The sequence below is a fragment of the Centroberyx gerrardi genome, chromosome 11, assembly GCF_048128805.1.
Source record: "Centroberyx gerrardi isolate f3 chromosome 11, fCenGer3.hap1.cur.20231027, whole genome shotgun sequence".
NCBI classification, from domain to species: domain Eukaryota; kingdom Metazoa; phylum Chordata; class Actinopteri; order Beryciformes; family Berycidae; genus Centroberyx; species Centroberyx gerrardi.
Genome location: NC_136007.1, coordinates 29,170,790 through 29,189,671, shown reverse-complemented (window position 1 = coordinate 29,189,671; position 18,882 = coordinate 29,170,790). Strand labels below are relative to the sequence as shown.

Sequence of the window (18,882 nt, the reverse complement as noted above, 5' to 3'; positions counted from 1 at the left end):
GTGCACATTTACACACCCAAGGAGATTCAGTTTTTCATTTTTAATACATTACCAGAAATGAGTAGCCTTTTGTTTTCAACTTGATTTTGCTGGTCACTGTGTCAAAATGAATGTGCAAAAGTCTGATTTAATGGATTTTTATGTTAAGCCTCATGGCAGTAAAAACTAGAACATTGGACCGGGTTTGTAGACTGATGATATCCACTGTAGAGGAGTGGAGTCACATTCAGGCATCCGGCTTGTGACCGATTCCTTCTGCCACATTTTATGGTGCGATCCTAAACCGGGGGGCCAGTCGCCCCTGTCCTTTCTGCTCATCCTGCTCACACTCAGCAAATATTTCCAAAGAGATGCACATATGATGCAAATGCCAAGGATGGCAAACAGGAAGCGAATGGTCTGCCGAACAATCTGTGGAGGGCTTTGACTTTTTCCAGACAGGGAGCACAGTAACAGAAGACTGTTCTGCTTCATAGTGGGAAACCTGATGGAAAAAAAAGCCCAAATCACAGTTTGGTTATATGGAATATAGACTGGAGAGTGACCTTAATATTGACTTTGGGATGTGACTAATGACTGGTATTCACTGGACTCAGTTCAAAGTTTCCCAGTATGTCATTTTTGGGTAAAGGCACATTCTCAGAGGGTGTGAGAAAAGATGAAACGTTATTGATCTGTATTGATTGTAATAGGATACAGCCAGGAGGGAAAAGGAAATAGAATACAAGCACGCAAATAGAATATAAAACAGGTAATAAAAAACAAGAGAATAGAGAGAAGTAAAACAGTAAGAATAGTGAAAATAATAAAACCATAAAAACAAAGCAATAAAGTAGAATATGAACAATTGTGGGGTTATATGAACATATTCAGCTGACAATTCACAACACATGTTAAGTAGACTGTATGAGTGGGAAATATGGGAAAGATATGGATTACTTACAGCTGTTACTTACAAACGTTACTAACAGTCTTGATTACTTACTTAAATACGGACTAATAGATATCAAATATGTGCTCTATAAAAATCTATACAAAATATAAGTAGATAGAACTATAAAAAATAAGGTTTTTGAAACCTTTTATTAAAATTCAGTGCACTTGGAAGCAACTTTATTTGTCTGCTACAGGAGCACATTTTTACAAACAATAAAAAGATCAAAAATATGTCAGGTCAAAACCCTGTAACTCAAATTTTGATGATTTTAACTTCAATTGAAGGATTACATGCTCCACTATGGGTTGAGAAAACTCCACGACACTTAGGGCTGATGAAAACCTTTCAAAGCCCCATTGGATAAACTCAGTGATGCATTGTCATCAAGCTGAAAACAAGTTGCTGAAAAGTTGATATTTTGGAGATACAAGGTCTTGTGTTATACACAGTGATATGTTCATTATAAATGTAAGCAAAATGTGTGAATTCTTCCCCAGGATTAATTATTGCTCACATAGAGAGGTAAATTGACACCACAGTGCTTTGCTAATCATAACCTCAGTTGTCAAATGGTAATTTTTAGATATAATTGCATATAATAGCATAATAATAGCATATGAGGCCTTTTAAAACTCATGAATATCAATATCAGTTTAAGCTTTTATTAACATTGTTAGCATAGAGATAGCCATTGCAAAGGATAAGCCTTGTTGAGAGTCATCCAGTGAATTGTAAAATGTTGTTTTTTAAATCTCTTCCTAAAGGTGAATGTTCTGATGCCCCTGACAGTTTTGGAGAAATTGAGTTTTTCAGATTTCCAGCGTTGCCCCCGAGGGACACTGAAGCATCTTCAGACCTTGATGAAGTCACTGGAGCGCTGAAGAGTTCCTCTTATGAGCACATGGACAAAAGCAAAATTAACTTCCCACACAGTTTCCAACAGCAACTCTCGCATAATTACTAATTTCAAAGCAGGCCTACCTGCTGGTGGAGACGCTGCACTGCAAACACAAAACCTCACAATCAGCAAAACCACCGTCTCCTGTTTCCTACCTTTACAGCGTCACCCCAAGGGGAGCAGCTTACACTTCCTTTTCCAGGAAGATCTTACAAGAGCACTTTGCGTTTCTCATTAGAAGGTGCAGACAAGGCCGTCGACTGACTAAACCCCAAGGTGCAGTACAGCAACCTTCCTGCATCTAATTACATTTGCCACCAAAACTTCCAAACCCATTTTTAGCAACTAAACATCTGGGGACAAAGTGGAATAAAGACTGAAGACAGACAATATATGAGTATTTGGTCAAAGAGATAAATGAATAGAGGTAGGTCTATCAAACTATCAGCTTAGAGGGAACATTGGTCCAGATGTGGCTCTTTGGGACACAGTCTTGACATTGGGAACACCTGGCCAACACTGCAAAAAATATCCATCTCAACAAGTTATCAAGTCTCATACTCTTAAAAGTCTTAAAAATGTGAGATAATTCCACTTGTTTCCAATGCAGTTTCACGTTCTTTTCGAGAGATTCCCGGGAACAAGCAAGACAAGGCTAATGAAAATTGATTCAAGAAGAATTCACGTTGCATTGGAAACAAGTGGAATGACATAACATTTTAAGGCTCAGTACTTAGATTAAATGACTTGTTAAGATAGATATTTTTCATTGTAGGTCAGAAGTTCCCAAGCTTTTTCATGTCAAGGATCACCCAATTTCATCCCATGGACCCATATGGGGAGATTTTAGCTGTTATTTAGTATTGAATTGTTGAACTGCTCATACTGTATTTGGGGAGATAATAGTGATGAGTGAAGCCAGTGATTATACATTCTCTACCCTCTGGATCCCCATAATCCCTGGAACCCTATCCAAGAAGGTTTTTGTTCTTAGATGAGACTTAAAACAGATAGTTTTTCCATGGTAGCTATTGCATGAACACCATATACTAAGATAAAATGTCAGAGCCATGAAAAGGTCTCCATCATCCCTATAGGAGGCTGATGTGCAACTGCTGAGATCTAACATGGACCTTATTCCCCCCTACTATGCGGGGTGGAGGGATGCTGATGCTCCGAGACAGAAGCAGAGGGACAAGACATGGGTGTCAACTGGGCACTTTCCATAACTTAGACCAGTGATTCTCAACCTTTTTCATATCAAGGACCTCTAATTTAGTACACATTAGGCACGCGGACCCCCATTCTCTAAATGTGTTAACTTATTGTAAATGAAATAATGGTGGAGTTTAACAATTCCTAATTTTGCTGGGGACCCCCTGGAACCCCCTCAAGAACCCCGGGTGGTCCCCGGACCCCACATTGAAAACCACTGACTTAGACGACATCAGTCCAAATTTGATCTTGAAGTTTTTATCATTGTAATGGAGAGCAAAGATCAAGCGAAAATTGCCAGAAATCTATTTGGAAGCCATATCTAAAAAAAAATGTTTTTTAAATCACGCCAGGGGAGCATCCAGGATCGATGTTCCCTCGAAGCTGATAGTTTGTTGACCTATGACCAGTAATACATCACACTGACCAAGTAATACTACACCCAGAAAAATGAGGGTTCTTTAAGGGTTCTTTGGTTCGGGTAGGAACCATTATGACTCCAAGAACCCTCTAATCCAGTGTGGCTCTTAAAAAAATCCTGCTGATTTGGGACATTTCATGCATTCTTAAACGGTTCTTTAAAGGTTCTATGTAGAACCTTTTGAGCATGGTGCTACAGAGAAACTTTTTTAAATTGTTCTTTACACTGCCACAAAGGGTTCTGTTGTGGTAGCACTTCAAAGACCCTTTTTGTAAAGAATGTATCTTGTCCCTAATAGACTAAATAATAGTACACCCAGCAAAAGCAGGGTTCTTCGTGGGTTCTTTGGTGAGGTTAGTGGTTCTATATGGAAACATGATGATTCGATACCCTCTGACTTGTTAAAATTAAAAAATGACATTAGAATGAATAATTTGGCTCTTAGAATTTCTAATCGTGTTGTTTTGGGTTGTTTAAAGGCTGTATGTACTGTATGTGCTATAGAGAACCTTTCTAAAAAGGTTCTTTATGGCACCATAAAGGGTTCTGCTGTGCATCTTGGCCCCATGTCTAATAATTTATCACAATGACCAGTATAATACACCCAGAAGAAGCAGGGTTCTTCAAGGGTTCTTTGACTAGAGTAGGGGTTCTGTATGGAACCATGATGACTGAAGGTGCTCTCTGACTTGATAAAATAATAATAAAAAAATAAAAAAATAAAAAACAGAATATATAACCCACTGTCGTTCTTTACAAACTTATTTCAGTCCTGCTGTTTTGGGACATTTTATGTACCATTAAATGGTTCTTTACAGCAACATTAAGGTTCTATGTAGAACCATTTGAGCATGCTACCTTTCTAAAAAGGTTCTTTATGGCACCATAAAGGGTTCTGCTGTGCATCTTGTCCCTATATGTCTAATAATTTACCACATTGACCAAATTATGATACACCCAACGGGTTCTTCAAGGGTTCTATTAGAGTGGGGATTCTATATGGAACCATAATAACTAAAGCAACCCTCTGACTTGATAAAATAATAAATAATAATAATAATAATGAATAATCCACTGTTGTTCTTTACAAATATATTTTAATCCTGCTGATTTGGGACATTTGATGCATCATTAAATGGTTCTCTACAGCACCATAAAGGTTCTATGTAGAACCATTTAAGCATGGTGCTATAGAGAACCTTTCAAAAAAGGTTCCTTATGGCACCATAAAGGGTTCTGCTGTGCATCTTGTCCCTATATGTCTAATAAATTACCACATTGACCAAATTATGATACACAAAAAATCGGAATAAATAATCCACTGTTGTTCTTTACAAACTTCTTTTAATCCTGTTGATTTGGGACATTGTATGCATCATTAAATGGTTCTCTACAGCATGCTAGATTAGAGTAGGGGTTCTATATGGTACCATAATGACTAAAGCGACCCTCTGACTTGATAAAACAAAATACAGCTACAGAGAGCCTTTCAAAAAAAGGTTCTTTATGGCACCATTAAATATTCCGCTATGGTAAAAGCCGACAGAACCCTTTTCTGGTCCTAAAAAGAACCCTTTCTCTCATCACCCCCTACCTCTTCTAATTTCTCACACTCATAAAATAATATCTTGTCAGTCATCAGTCACTGCTGCAGTCAGTTCGTCCGCGCCAGACAGTCAGTGTGTGTGTGTGTGTGTGTGTGTGTGTGTTGCCAGCGGATGTGGAAGTTTTGGATGTTGAACGAGCTGCGGGGACTTTTCCACAGCTCGGTGCCGAGCGGATTGACGCCCCTCCTGCCGGGGTCGGGGGAAAGGCGCATGTGTGTTATTGCTGTGATGTGGAGTTGAGCCGCATCCAGACGCACTGGCCGCCGCTGGCTTTGCTCCCCCCCATCTTGGTGTTGTGCGCAAAAATCTCCCACCGCCGGACGGACGGACGCGGTTTTTTACCCGAACAAAAAAAACAAAAAAAAAAACAGCGGGCACTGCGGGGGGAATACTACCAGAAAACACCATCCGACCCAGACATGGATTTCTAATGGGCATCTTATTTTTATTATTCTATTTTTTTACCCTGTGATTTTTTTTTGTTGGGGGGGGTTCTTCTCTCTTTTTTTTATTGCCCCGGGGTGTTCATTCAACCTGCTCGATGTCTCTCATCAGTTTTTAACCGAAACAAAATGAGGATTTCTTCTTGCGACCGGTTTCTATTGATATTCTCAGGCTTTTGGGGACTGACAATGGGTGCTTTCCCGAGCAGCGTTCAGATCGGTAAGTGCTTCACGTTAATACCGCCAGCCCGACCACAAAACAGCATTAAACGAATCATGTGAGCCGATCTGTGCATATTAGCTCCTGTCCTGTCATTTAACACCTCGGGACTAGAACTCAAAGTGGAGAATGATGGAGAATTCCTCTTCCATCTCATTTTATCCTCTGAAATGACATGAAGAGAGTGTGGTTTTTTTTCCCCCCTATGTGCTTTTTAATGCACACATCTAATGCGTTTTGTATCTGCAGGCTAGAGCGTGTATCCCAATGCGCTCCGCCACTGCAGCAGATCAGAGCAGGAAAGTGTGTGTATAGTCCCAATGCAGGCTGCCTGGACATCGACTGCTGTGAACACTCTCGCAGACCCGCTCCTCTCTCTGCAATAAACCTCTGTCATAGTCCCATAGGCCCCTGCAGCTGCACACTTTCTCTTCCCAGTTGCACTTTTTTTTCTTCTTTTTACCTCTCCATGCCTTTATGGAACAATTTAACAGTGTTTGTAATGGGATGAATATAAAGGGGATGGATTCATGGCGTTCATTTCACTGGCAGGCGGGTTGAGTTGGTTGATTTATAGGCAGGAGGGGAAACTATGACCTCCAGTTGGTGATCATCAGCAGGCAAACCATCACTTCTATTACAAAAATAAATTGTGTTTTCAGAAAAGAATTAATCATATATCTGTTACTTATGCATTTAAGCGATAGAGATGCACCTCAGTTCTGGTGGGTTCACCCTCCACTGCATCCTTTGCTCTTAAGGGAAGTTGAAGCACGTCAGAATCAGTCAGGCTGATGAAAAATGACACGCTGTTCAAATGACTCCCCTTGTCCATTAATATCAGTGTGATACTACAGCGAGGTCAGAGGTCAGGGTCAGCCACAGAACAGGAGCCTCACTGCAAAAAATCAAAAAGTCTGTTATTGAGTCCTAAAATCCAAATTTTCTTAAAACAAGTGAAGAAATCTGCCACTGGGGTGAGATCATTTCACCTGTTTCCAATGCACTTTCACTTGTTTCGGGAATTTTCTATACACTCTTTACAAAAAGGGTCTTCACTGCAAAAAAACAACTCTATCTTAACAAGTCATTTAGTCTCATATTCAGCCTTCACATCTTATTTTTCTTAAAACAAGAGAAAAATTCTGCCAGTGAGGAGAGATAACTCCACTTGTTTCCAATGCAGCTTCACTTGTTTCAGGAATTTTCTAGAAATGAGTGTCAGTATCTTGAAACAAGTCAGAATAAGACAGATCACTGCTCTACTATCAAGAAAATGACACTTGATTTGAGAACATTTTTGAAACGAGTTGATTTGCATCGGAAACAAGTGAAATTATCTCATCCCACTGGTAGATTTTCACACTTATTTTAAGAAAATTTGGATTTTTAAGACTCAATATTTGACTGAATGACTTGTTAAGATGGAGATTTTGGAGCTGGGATTCGGTGCATTGCTCAAGGACACTTCAGCAGGGTGGGGGGTTTGAACCCAGGTCTATCTAACTGCAATGCCAACCTGCTGTCCATTAGAAATGTTCAAGTCAAAATTTTGCTGTCGATTTAAGCAAAAAACGCTGTTATTGAGTTTTTTCCTCATAGTACCTCTGGTATTTCAGACCCAAATAAAACACATGAGATTGGAGTTTTATTGTACAGTTATCCCGCATCTCATCTGCTCCAGTTGGGCTAACAGCATTGCTGCCAATGATGGCAACCACTGGTAATGTAATAGTTGTCTGTGTCAACCTGATTAAGCCACTTAAAGTGTCATCATATTTCCTATCTCCACAGTTATCAGCCCTCTACACAGCAAAATCCTGTGTTCATTTAACTCTGTGTGTAAAAATCAACACTGTGCCAGTGTTTCTATCAGTCCACCCAGAGTCACATCAGCTGTATTAGTGAACAAACAGCTCTCAAATCAACACTCCGCAACTCCAAATAGCTGTCACTGAAAAATCAACACTTATTAACACTGGGAAATATAGGAACAAGTGCACAAATATAATCATGGCAAATTCCTGTTATTTCATTCCGACACGAGGAATACGTGCAAAGAAAAGCTTCTGAAAGATACATGCATTTATTTTCTGTACCTGCTCATTCCTGTTCAGGTTCATGGGGGGGTGGCTGGAGCCTATCCCAGCATGCATTGGGTGGAAGGCAGGGACGCACAGTATACCACATACTGGTAGATGCAAATCCTCTGGTGAAGTTCAAATTGCGATTCCAAGACTCCCTCAAAGTGACATGAAAAGGTTCTTCAAAGGTCTTGTAAGGATTTAAAGAGTGTCTTTTGAGGAATCCTGAAGCTCTCGCCGGCTTCTAAAGAGGATCCTAACAGTGTCTGACTGGCCCGGGTGGATTTGCGGGTGCAAACTTTCTGGAAGTTGTGACCCGTCTTAAGAGTTCACAGTCGGTCGTTCTAGACAGCGAGGTCAAACTGGGAAAACAGGCTCTTCGGAAATGCAAGAATCTCATGTTTCCAACCCACGCTGCATTCATGATTTTTCAATACAGTATGCATTTTTGTTCTCCATCTGATTTTGCGTTGCATCTAGAAGTAGGGAGGTTAAGAGTCAAGAGATTCAGCATGGTTCACACCTGTTTTTTTTTTTTTGTTTCTCAAGAATCGTCACCTCCTGTGAGCATTTGTTAGTGAGCGTGAGTCAATGGGACATGAAACCGTTCCACTCAAAATCACATGTAAATCAAACAGCTCCACTGGCTTCATAAAGGAGCCAAAGGACAGGCTTTTAAAAGGCTTTCCCTTTAAAAATGTCAGCCATAAAAATAGAAAGAAAAAAAAACAGTGTCTCATCCCAAGAACTTTACCTCTAACTTAGATTTTGAATTCTGAAACAAACAAAATCCAACCTCAAACAGAATTGGAATGTTATTTCCATGACCATGAACAGTTGAGTCCAGATTTATGGATATGAACAAGACTTTCATAAGGTAAAACAAAAACAAAGTCTTATCTGTGATGCCAAAAAAGTGTCACTTTCTGGATCTGCTCCAGGATAGGATACTCTGTGGATCCAGGAGAAATAGGAGAGAATATAACATTACATTTTATGGTCCATAACTACTAGCATTAATATGAAACAGAGCTGTTTTATGCGTAAAACATTTTATCAGTACACAAACTCAGCCGACTAGCCAACTACTCAGACAAGATAAAACAAGAATAAACATCTGTGGGAAACACTGAATAGGCTACATGTCATTTTTTCACATGAAAATGGTCAAATCTAAAGAAAATGTCAGCTATTGGCTTCATTTCCAAAATATTGGTATAGGCCTTCAAAAACCTGTATCCCTCCCAACCTAGTTCAGTGGTTCTCAAAGTGGGGTCCGAGGACCTCCAGGGGTCCTTGAGGGAGGAATAGTTTAATTTCATTACAGTTTAATTGACTAGAAGTTATCCCAGTTAGAGAATGTATAAGAACAACATAACTCTCCCCATATGAGTTCCTGGGATTCAATCTGATCAAATGGGGGTCCATGGGTTCTAATGTACGTTTGTTTGAGGGTCCTTGACATGAAAATGAACCTACACTGCAAAAAAATATCCATCTTAACAAGTACAAGTTTGTATTCAAACAGGCGAGGGCCGATATTTTTGGAGTGCTGAACTTACACAAAGCCACTTCTGATGGAATATGCGCTTGGCTGTTTTCTTATATGGTTGTATTTTTTTATTAATATATTTATTTCACTTTTTTGTGGCCCTGATGTGTGTCTATTGATGTCCATAATGTGAAAATGTTTGAGAGCCCCTGCCCTAGTCAACAGTAATCGAACCATCCACGATCACAGCAATTTAATTTCTTTTTAATCTTTACATTTTTGTACTTTTTTCTTGTTTCACGTGTACAAATTTACAAGAATTTCTGTTTTTATGTTTGTGATTTACGATTTTTGTGTTTTTTATGTAAAATTCTGCGCTGTTTTCAGTACACCTTAATAAAGTCAAGTCAGTTATGTGTGTGAATTCTGTCTTAGGGTGGATTTGCCCTATCTACAGTATTTGCATCTCACTGGACCTCCTTGCTAAGCGCTGTGTCTCTCCTCTCCATGCAGGCGGTCTGTTCATCAGGAACACTGATCAGGAGTACACTGCCTTCCGCCTGGCCATCTTCCTGCACAACACCAGCCCCAACGCCTCGGAAGCCCCCTTCAACCTGGTGCCTCATGTGGACAACATCGAGACGGCCAACAGCTTCGCTGTCACCAACGCCTGTAAGTGTGTTCTAAGCAATAAGATAAGGGAAAGAACTATTTAAGGTGTACCGGCCACTGTGTGTGTGTGTGTGTGTGTGTGTGTGTGTGTGCACTAGGGTTTGACCAAGATATGAGGCTGATATTGGCCTTTTATTAAAAACGGGATATCGTCTAGCACTGTCATCTACCTCTGATATGATGGATATGATTATTAGTAGTAGCAGTAGTATAACTAGTACTAGGAGTATCCTGGGATTCAGTGGAGAGTTTTAGTGTCCCATGATGGTCTAAATGCTGTTTCAGAGGCTTTTTCACCCTGAAAAGAAGAAAATTCTGGTGGAAACACTGAATACTTGGAATTTTTTTGGCATGAAAATGGTCAAATTTAAAGATACTGAATACTGGCACAAAATATCAGCTTGGCAGCTTCAGTACAAAATATCAGAAAGCCATATTGGCTGAACCCTGGTGCACACACACCAACTCGCACACAGCACACTCTTAAAAGGGATGTGTCATTTTCAATAATAATAATATAAATGGGTGTGCTCCCAAATTGAACACATGGAAGAGTTGACGTGTGTGTGTGTGTGTGTGTGTGTGTGTGTGTGTGTGTGTGTGTGTGTGTGTGTGAGGATGTGGCAGTAAAGCTGTTACTCTCTGCCAGTTCAAATCTGACTTGTGTGGACCCCCTATGCTGAGGGGGGACTACGATTATGAACACACACACACACACACACACACACACACACACACACACACACACACACACCATTTACACAACCTGCAATACTCAGATCTCCTTACAGTAATTTTTGGTGATTTCTCTCTGGGGAAATATTTTCTCTCTCTCTCTCTCTCTCTCTCTCTCTCTGTCTCTCTCTCTCTGCACCTCAAAGACTATAAAACACAACCAGCCGCATGTCTTTTACTATCTATTGTGTGATCTGGTGTTAGAAAAATCAATAGCTAAATTAAGCAGAGAATGAAGTGCTGTCATGTGTTTGTTTGGTGATGGTGGAGGTGGTTTGTGTGTGTGTGTGTGTGTGTGTGTGTGTGTGTGTGTCTTATGTACGTCCAGAGAGAGATTCCAGAGGTTTTAGCACATTTTCCATAATCAGCAGTGGAAACTTGTCTGTACTTTAATATCTACTTGAATAATTGAAGTACTCCTAGTTTTATTTATTTATTTATTTATTTTTTACCTCACTGTGTTTTATTTTTTGACATAATAAAAGTGAGTACAATGACATCTGCCATATTTATAATCAAACAGTCATCCTGGACTTAACACATACATAGTATAGGTTTGTTTTTTTTAACTAAAAATGTTTTGGCTTATAATGACCTGTGAGATAAAATTAGATTAATCTTTATTGATCCCTTTGGGGACATTGGATCATTGCAGCAGCAAAAGTAATGGGATACAGCAGGGGGGAAAAAGACTAGTGAAGTCTAATAGAATATAAAATAAGCAAGAAAAACAATAAATACAGTAGAATACAATGTAATAAATAAAAGTTAAATAATAACAAAGTCTGACTGTGCAGAATTCTCTTTATTTCCGAGCCACAAATCTTCCTAGCAATGGCATTAGCTTGCTAGAATGTAAACAATCATTTTAAAATATCATTAAAAATGTGCAAATAATATAATTTGGATGGAGAGCTTGTGAAACTGTGATGGTCAAGCGTCTCATTTGTGATTACTACAGCAGAACAAAATGAAGCTAATATCGTGATTAATTTTTCTGCCCCACGATACGTGTCGCATTTCTGTGTTGCAGTATATTGAATTTCGATATATTGTCCCATCCCTAATAAATATAAATATAGAAATACAGTATCAAATTAATTGTAGTGGCATGTTTAGGAGGATTTTAGAACCTGCACAAAATCCCACTAATGTCATATCGAAGTATGAGCTGCTTGAATCATTTTATAGACAAGTACTCTTGCCTGAGTACAGTTTAACAGAGGAAGCAGTGCTTCTACCCGAGCAAAATATTTCAATACTCTTTCCATCTCTGTCTATAATACACTTGCAAGGTAATACCATGCCGGAAACACTGGCCTTTTGTGTTCACTCAGTCAGTACAGACAGCAAAGCTAAGCAGTGAGACAGCAAATGGCTCTCAATAACTGACGCGATAAAGAGGGGAGGAGCAATTGCCGTTGTAGAGGTATTGGTGGGTATATACTGTATGTTCCCAGCAACAGAAGAAGCTTTTTTTCACCTCTAGTCTAATGGCTGCACAGTCACAGGAAGTGAGACTGCAGCCCATTGATTGGCCAAGCCAAATCAGAGCAGAATTACATGAACCAATCAATGGCTCTGATAGCTGTGGGCCAGTGGGGAATCTGAGATCGAACCGCAGAGCTGATCTTGCCCCCCTCCCCTTTCACATTTCCCAGTGTCTTTGAGTCCTTTCTCCCTCTCAACCCCCTTATTTCACTCCATTATCGAAGGCCCTGAGATAATGGTTATGAATAGGCAGCGTTAACCATGTGACGTTCAAGGACATGGTGTACATTTGGGAAAGGGGACGAGTGATGGAGCTAATTTGTGAAGAGAGATTAGGCCATTCAGTGGCTCTGCTCGCCGCTGTCAAAAAAGCTGACGGGGATAATTGGTGGGAGGACGGGGACGAATGTTGTTGTATGTTCCCATTGTCATTGATAATCATTCTCCTGTCCCAGACTCTCAGATAGATCCTGGTACATTTGTTTGACTAACAATAGTCTCCTTATTATTTGCAGTGGTGTTACTGAGTATGAAACTGTACTGTGAAGGAAAGCTATTAAGATTTTATTTTGTTGGTTGTCTCATCCATTTTAAAGGTGCTGTGTGTAGCATTTTAAACATCAGTATATCATTGTCAAATTAATTGTGCTAGCTTGGTATAAGTACCCTAAACAAATGCAAGCATGTTTGAGACGATTGGTAGCTTCTATCTCACACAAGTGGTATTGTTAGTGTTAGTGTTTCTCAAGATTAAGACCACATTTCCCATAAAACCCATCATTTCCGGTCAATGTTCAATGTGAAAGTAAATTTTGCATGTAAATGTACAAGTGCATTTTATGTAGTCCTACAATTTATTATCTGTTGAAAATGTTAAGACAGAAAATCCCATCACCACAAGGACAGGCCACAAGTAAAAGGCAGAAGCAACAGACTGTTTGCTTTACTATGAAACATTAAGCCAGCATGAAGATAATTTCATGGATCTGTGCCTTGTTGTCAAGGTGCCATTGCTGGTGAGCTGCAGAGGTTCAGAACAGTCAGCGTCACTCACAGTTACAGTGTCTGTTAGAGCGTCTGGGTCCTTGAACTTGAATGGCTTTTTCAACCATGTGTCCCTTTAAACAGGAGGATTTCTCCTCAGGGAATCTGGACTGAAGGTCAATGAGAACATCCAGGTGTTTCTGAAAAAGACTGGACAACTGCCAGTTGTCTCTTAGCTAATCATATGTGAATAACAGAAATTGTTGATAATTAGTTGATAAGTAGAAAATACCCAGAAAAACAGTGTGCCATGACCATGGTACTTTCGTAACAGTTAAAAACTGATGACATCCCATCTATTTTCAGTATAATACTGTTGATGCACTGGAGAAACAAAATATCACTTCAAAAAAGAGATTTCACCTCAACAATTCTTTGCAGGATAATTCACTAAATTGAGATCCTTCATATTAAACTGAAATGAAAAAGTATATCTGATGAGAATAACTGAAAGGAGAAATCCTTTGCAGCATCTTTGGTTCTGAGTCAGCCCTTGATGACGTATTAAAGTTGTGCTGAAACACCCCCCCACCACCAGACTTTACTTAAAGGAACACGCCAAGTCTTTGGGAGATTGTTCATCGAAATCGGGGACACATGGATGATTTTGGTGTCTGTGTTTTCATCACGTTGCGATTATGATGAGCAATTGCCCAAAAACTTGCTGTATTCCTTTAAATAACTTCGGGAGGATTATAGTGAAGGCGGCGGGATACAAGAGATGAGTTAACTGAGGAGGAGAGGTGTGTAATTCTTGATGTACCAAACAGGAACCACAATGACTATGGAGTTGGAAATAGGACACGTTTTTTGGAGAGCTGTATGTAATAGAGTCACACAGTTTTTTGGTGAAAGTGGATCAGTAGAGTGAGAGAATCTCTGCCGTAGAACTTCGTCATAAACTCCAAAGAAAGGTGGTAAAGAAAGAGTATCAGGCTGCGAAACACAAATGAACACGCTCAAACTGCCTCTCAGCTGCACCAATGATCAGTTTTGCATTGTTACCATTCATTCACTGGGCTGATCTTAGCTCTCTGCTTCATGTTAACCCACAGCGAGACAGAGGGTTAAAGGGAATGTGAATGAGGCAGTGGAAGGGGTTTTAAGCTGACCTCCTACGTGCTGCCCCCTGCCTTTGCCTTTATTGAAATAGTGACATCTTAATCTGCGATGAGTCATTTATATTCAGCGTGCCACTCTGACTCACACTAGATCGAGATAGCAGCCCATGCTCCTATAGACACACATGCTGCATTAGAAACATTTTTTTTTTCTCTCCTGCCCCTGCATGAATACATGCCTTTCATGTTTGTCCTTGACTGTGAAAATGCTCTACCATTTGCGAGCGTTCGTATGTTCGCATTTGTGTATTTATGTGCGTGTGTGTGTGTGCGTGTGTGTTGCACGCGCGTAATCTCACTGTACGGCATGTTAGACCTATTTAAGTCTATTATCTTTCCCTCCATGGGCTTTATTCAGAGGGGCTCTTCTACTCTCTAGTGCTGCCCTTCAAATGGCTGCTAGTGCCCCTCATTTGTTTGAGGATTCTTCTGATGGTGAAAATACAGAGGCCTTTTGGCAATGTATGTGCGTGTGTTTGTGTGTGTGTGTGTGTGTGTGTGTGTAGCTCTAGGAGGCTGGTTAGTGGCTGGTGTTAGGAGAAAGACGAGGTGGAGAGAAAGGGGGAGGGGGGCTACTAATGAGAGATTAATGCGGCGAGGCAGAGAGGAAAGATACGGATGGATACGAGAGAGGTGGTGACGTCTGCTGGGATTTGTTGGTGAATGAGACTCTGAACATACGCATGCTCTCTGCGGACATAGTACACATACGTCGACCGGCTTCCTTGCCATCGCCATTTCCGTGTGTTCACAGCGGAAACGATGACTGTTTCATTTGTAGTTGTTCATGTAGCAGTATTTGCATTTAGCGCCTCTACCTGAAACGTATGACATTGCAACATGTGTTAGTGTTACACTGCACAATTTGGGCGATAAGAAATGCCCTATGCATTGCCATTTCCAACATTGCGTACATTGCTTACGTATTGGGAAGAGCACAAGGACGCCCAATGAAAGAGTTGACTTTGTACTACGTTTCTGTCATTGCGTGCATTGCTTGCGTATCGGACAGAGCCCAAGGACATCCATTGAAAGAGTTGACTTTGTAGTGCGTTTCCGTTGTTGCCTGCATTGCTTACGTATCGGGCAGAGGACAAGGATGCTAAATGAAAGAGTTGACTTTGTACGGCGTTTCTATCATTGCATGCATTGCTTGCGTATCGGACAGAGTGCAAGAGCGTCCAATGAAAGAGTTGACTTTGTAGTACCTTACCATCGTTGCGTGCGTGCGTTGTGTGCATTGCTTGCGTATCGGACAGAGCACAAGGACGTCCAATGAAAGAGTTGACTTTGCACCATTTCTGTCATTGCATGCATTGCTTGCGTATTGGAGAGAGTGCAAGAGCGTCCAATGAAAGAGTTGACTTTGTAGTACATTACCATCGTTGCGTGCATTGCGTGCATAGCTTGCGTATCGGACAGAGCACAAGGACGTCCAATGAAAGAGTTGACTACTGACTGTAGAGTGTTTCCGTTGTTGCACGCGTTGCTTGCGTTGCTTGCGTATCGGACAGAGCAAAAGGACGTCCAATGAAAGAGTTGACTTTGCACTATTTCTGTCATTGCATGCGTTGCTTGCATATCGGACAAGAGTGCAAGAGTGTCCAATGAAAGAGAGGGCAGCAGAATCTCCTTCCCTTCCCCTCCCTTCCATTCCCTCAACATTCGTCACTTTCTCAGCATGTCAGAATACCTCAATTTTACTCCAAATGATTGTGGTGTAAGAATACACGTTTAATTGATAAACATTGCAGAGTTTACAACATGATTTTATGCTAATGTTGGGTTTCTCTGAGAAGTGGAGAAGCTCATGAAGGCTTTGAAATTTGACCTTTTTCCTTTCTTCCATGAAAAAAAAGAATCCTGTTAAAATGATTATATTAACCACACGAGGTAGAAGCATGGATGCACAAATTTGTTCTAGGATATATAACACAACTTGCAACATTAGTATGCATGCTCACAAACGTTTTGGAGTTGTGCGTGTATTTGTATTTGTGTGTGTGTGTGTGTGTGTGTAAATCAGGTTAATGGCCATAGGGGCATATGAGATAGAGAAAGAAGGTATTGGTGTACTGCTAAATGCTTCACCTTCTATTGCATTTGTATTTTCTATTAAAACTTGAACATGGGGGTAAGGGATTTTAGAATTGATTTTAAGAATTTATTGATTACCTTTAAACGCTGATTAGTCGCATCTTGGATTGTGATCCTATGATCCTTAAAACACACACAGGTTTTTATAGAATTAGTTTTTACCAACTGCATTGTCATTGTATTTGCCTGTTTTATTGCTCTGGAACCTTGTTTTTGTCTAGCTTTCTTACTGTTCATCTCATTGGCTTTTAGTCTTATTAAATTTAGATGAAACTGTATTGATTCCCGGCATTACACAATGGTACAATTTGCACAAATGGTGTATTAGGGCTAACAGGACCAGTGCTACGTTTCTCAGTAAAGAGAATATAAAAATTGGACTCATCCAGCCTCACCAACTGTCTGTAGGAAAGATAACCCAGCAAGTTAAAGATAAACTCCACTTATTTCGGATAGCTTGTGGTATTTTTTTTGCAGAAGAACATGGTTGAGAAAATTGCAAGCTTTCATTCAATTTGTACAGCATAGAATTAATACCGTAACTGTCACAGCCAAATGTAATTTATCTCAAATATAATTTCCCTGCCTGTCTTGGTCTCCTTTTCTTCCTCCATGTTTTTCGTTCACCCTCCTCTTTCAATGAGAATCCAGTAATTCTACCTCCTCCCCATCTTTTCCATTCTGGCTCCCTGCACCTCCCCCCTGCTTTGTATACTGGTTATGTAAGTGCCCCCCTGAGGTGTGTGTGTGTGTGTGTGTGTGTGTGTGTGTGTGTGCGTGTGCGTGTGTGTGTTAGTAGAGGTTGCACAGGTTGAGAGAGAATCCTTTCCTTTCCAGGCTCTATGACTTTTATCAATTTCTCCCTGCTGTGAAAAAAATCGACATTTTCTCACTTCAGAATCAGGAAAAAAAACGATGTGGGGGGTTTGGCGTCTTGTTTCAGCGCTGGCAGTTCAGAGGAGAGAACAGTGAGCTTTGACTACTGTTACTTGTTCCTTCAGATGCCGTTTCAGTCAGGATGTCTTGATAATCTTTAGTTTCAGTTTCAAACTCTGATCAAGTTTGTCAGCTTCAACAAATATTTGAAACACAGAAGTGAGGAAAGAAAGAAAAGAGAGAATTTGACAATTAGAAAGAAAGGGAAATAATATATTTTTGGGGGAGAGAAAGAGATGCTAAGTCTAGCCATGTAAACTACAGTTAGACTGATATGAGTTTTGAAAAGCCATTTCAGAGACCATTGTATTGAAGCTACTAATAGCCAATATTTTGTGCCGATATTCAGTATTTTTAAAGTTGGCAATTTTCATGCCAAAAAATGACAAGTGTTCACTGTTACACTGTTTCACCCAGAATTGCCTCTGAAACAGCATTTAGACCATCATGGGACACTAAAACTCTCCATTGAAACTCAGACCAATGGAGTACTTTCAATGGAGGCTGATATCTGATATTAATAAAAGGCCAATATCAATATCAATATTATATCAATATTCAACAAAAATATTTGTTGAAGCCTGATAAATCAGCAAACCAATATATCAGCCAAACCCTAATCCATACCTAAATTTATATACACCAACGTATTGCCGCCAAAATTGGGCACATTAACAGTAAATCTTCAACATCATTAAAAAGAGCCAGATGTCTGTAAAAGAGGCACATTTTCAAACTGATCAATGTTCTAATTACATTCACCCAGAAACGACACGCCTCGGTCCTGACCATTACAGCATCAAGGAGCTTCATATGGCAGGAAGTTCACTGAAGGAGAAAACTAAGAGTCGTATATGTCATACAGAGGACCGTAATAGTTTTCAATCTTCCAAACCGTTATCTGAAAGTACCATAACTTTGCATGTTGAAGTAATATTGTTAAACTGCGTGTCAAACAACTCCCCCTCAAGATCAACTGAACTGTGTCAGCGTCACTTAAGAGCCTCAGCAGACCACGCTGGACAATGGAAAGGTGGATTACACAGCAATATAAGATGCAATACAGAAAAAGGCACTATTAGTTACAGCCTGTGTGATGAGACGGAAATTACTGAATATGTACACCAGGGGCGTGATGTGGCCTCAGTAACTGGTTATTCAATTAGAAAACCTATTTTGGGATTTTGGGACGTCCCAGTGGATTTTCACTAAGCTAGGACAGTAAAATCAGCCCAGTTACTTTGTGTCAATCAGATGCTATCATTTGATGTTGCTTTGTAAGGCATCATTTTGGAGGAGGGATGCTGAGGATGCTAGGCCTGCATCCTTGTTGAGCATCCATTGAGCACCCACCACAAAAGAATGATATGATGTTACAGTAAAGAGTGGAACAGCCTGTTGCATTGATTGACCGCGCGTAATTGGACCTTCCCAGCAGAAAACCAAGTGAAGTCAAATTTGTATAGAGG

At 40.2% G+C, this 18,882-nt stretch overlaps 1 protein-coding gene across 9 annotated transcripts in view; it reads left to right on the top strand.

The window, feature by feature from the left end:
• Positions 1–5,650: 5,650 nt before the first annotated feature.
• gria4b (glutamate receptor, ionotropic, AMPA 4b) overlaps positions 5,651–18,882 on the top strand; it is a 104,398-nt gene continuing 91,166 nt past the window's right edge. For all 9 annotated transcript variants that reach the window (XM_078286871.1, XM_078286868.1, XM_078286870.1 and 6 more), the window contains exons 1-2: positions 5,651–5,741; positions 9,831–9,989. In XM_078286871.1, coding sequence (XP_078142997.1) covers positions 5,651–5,741; positions 9,831–9,989 — 250 coding nt within the window. The remainder of the gene's footprint in view (positions 5,742–9,830; positions 9,990–18,882) is intronic.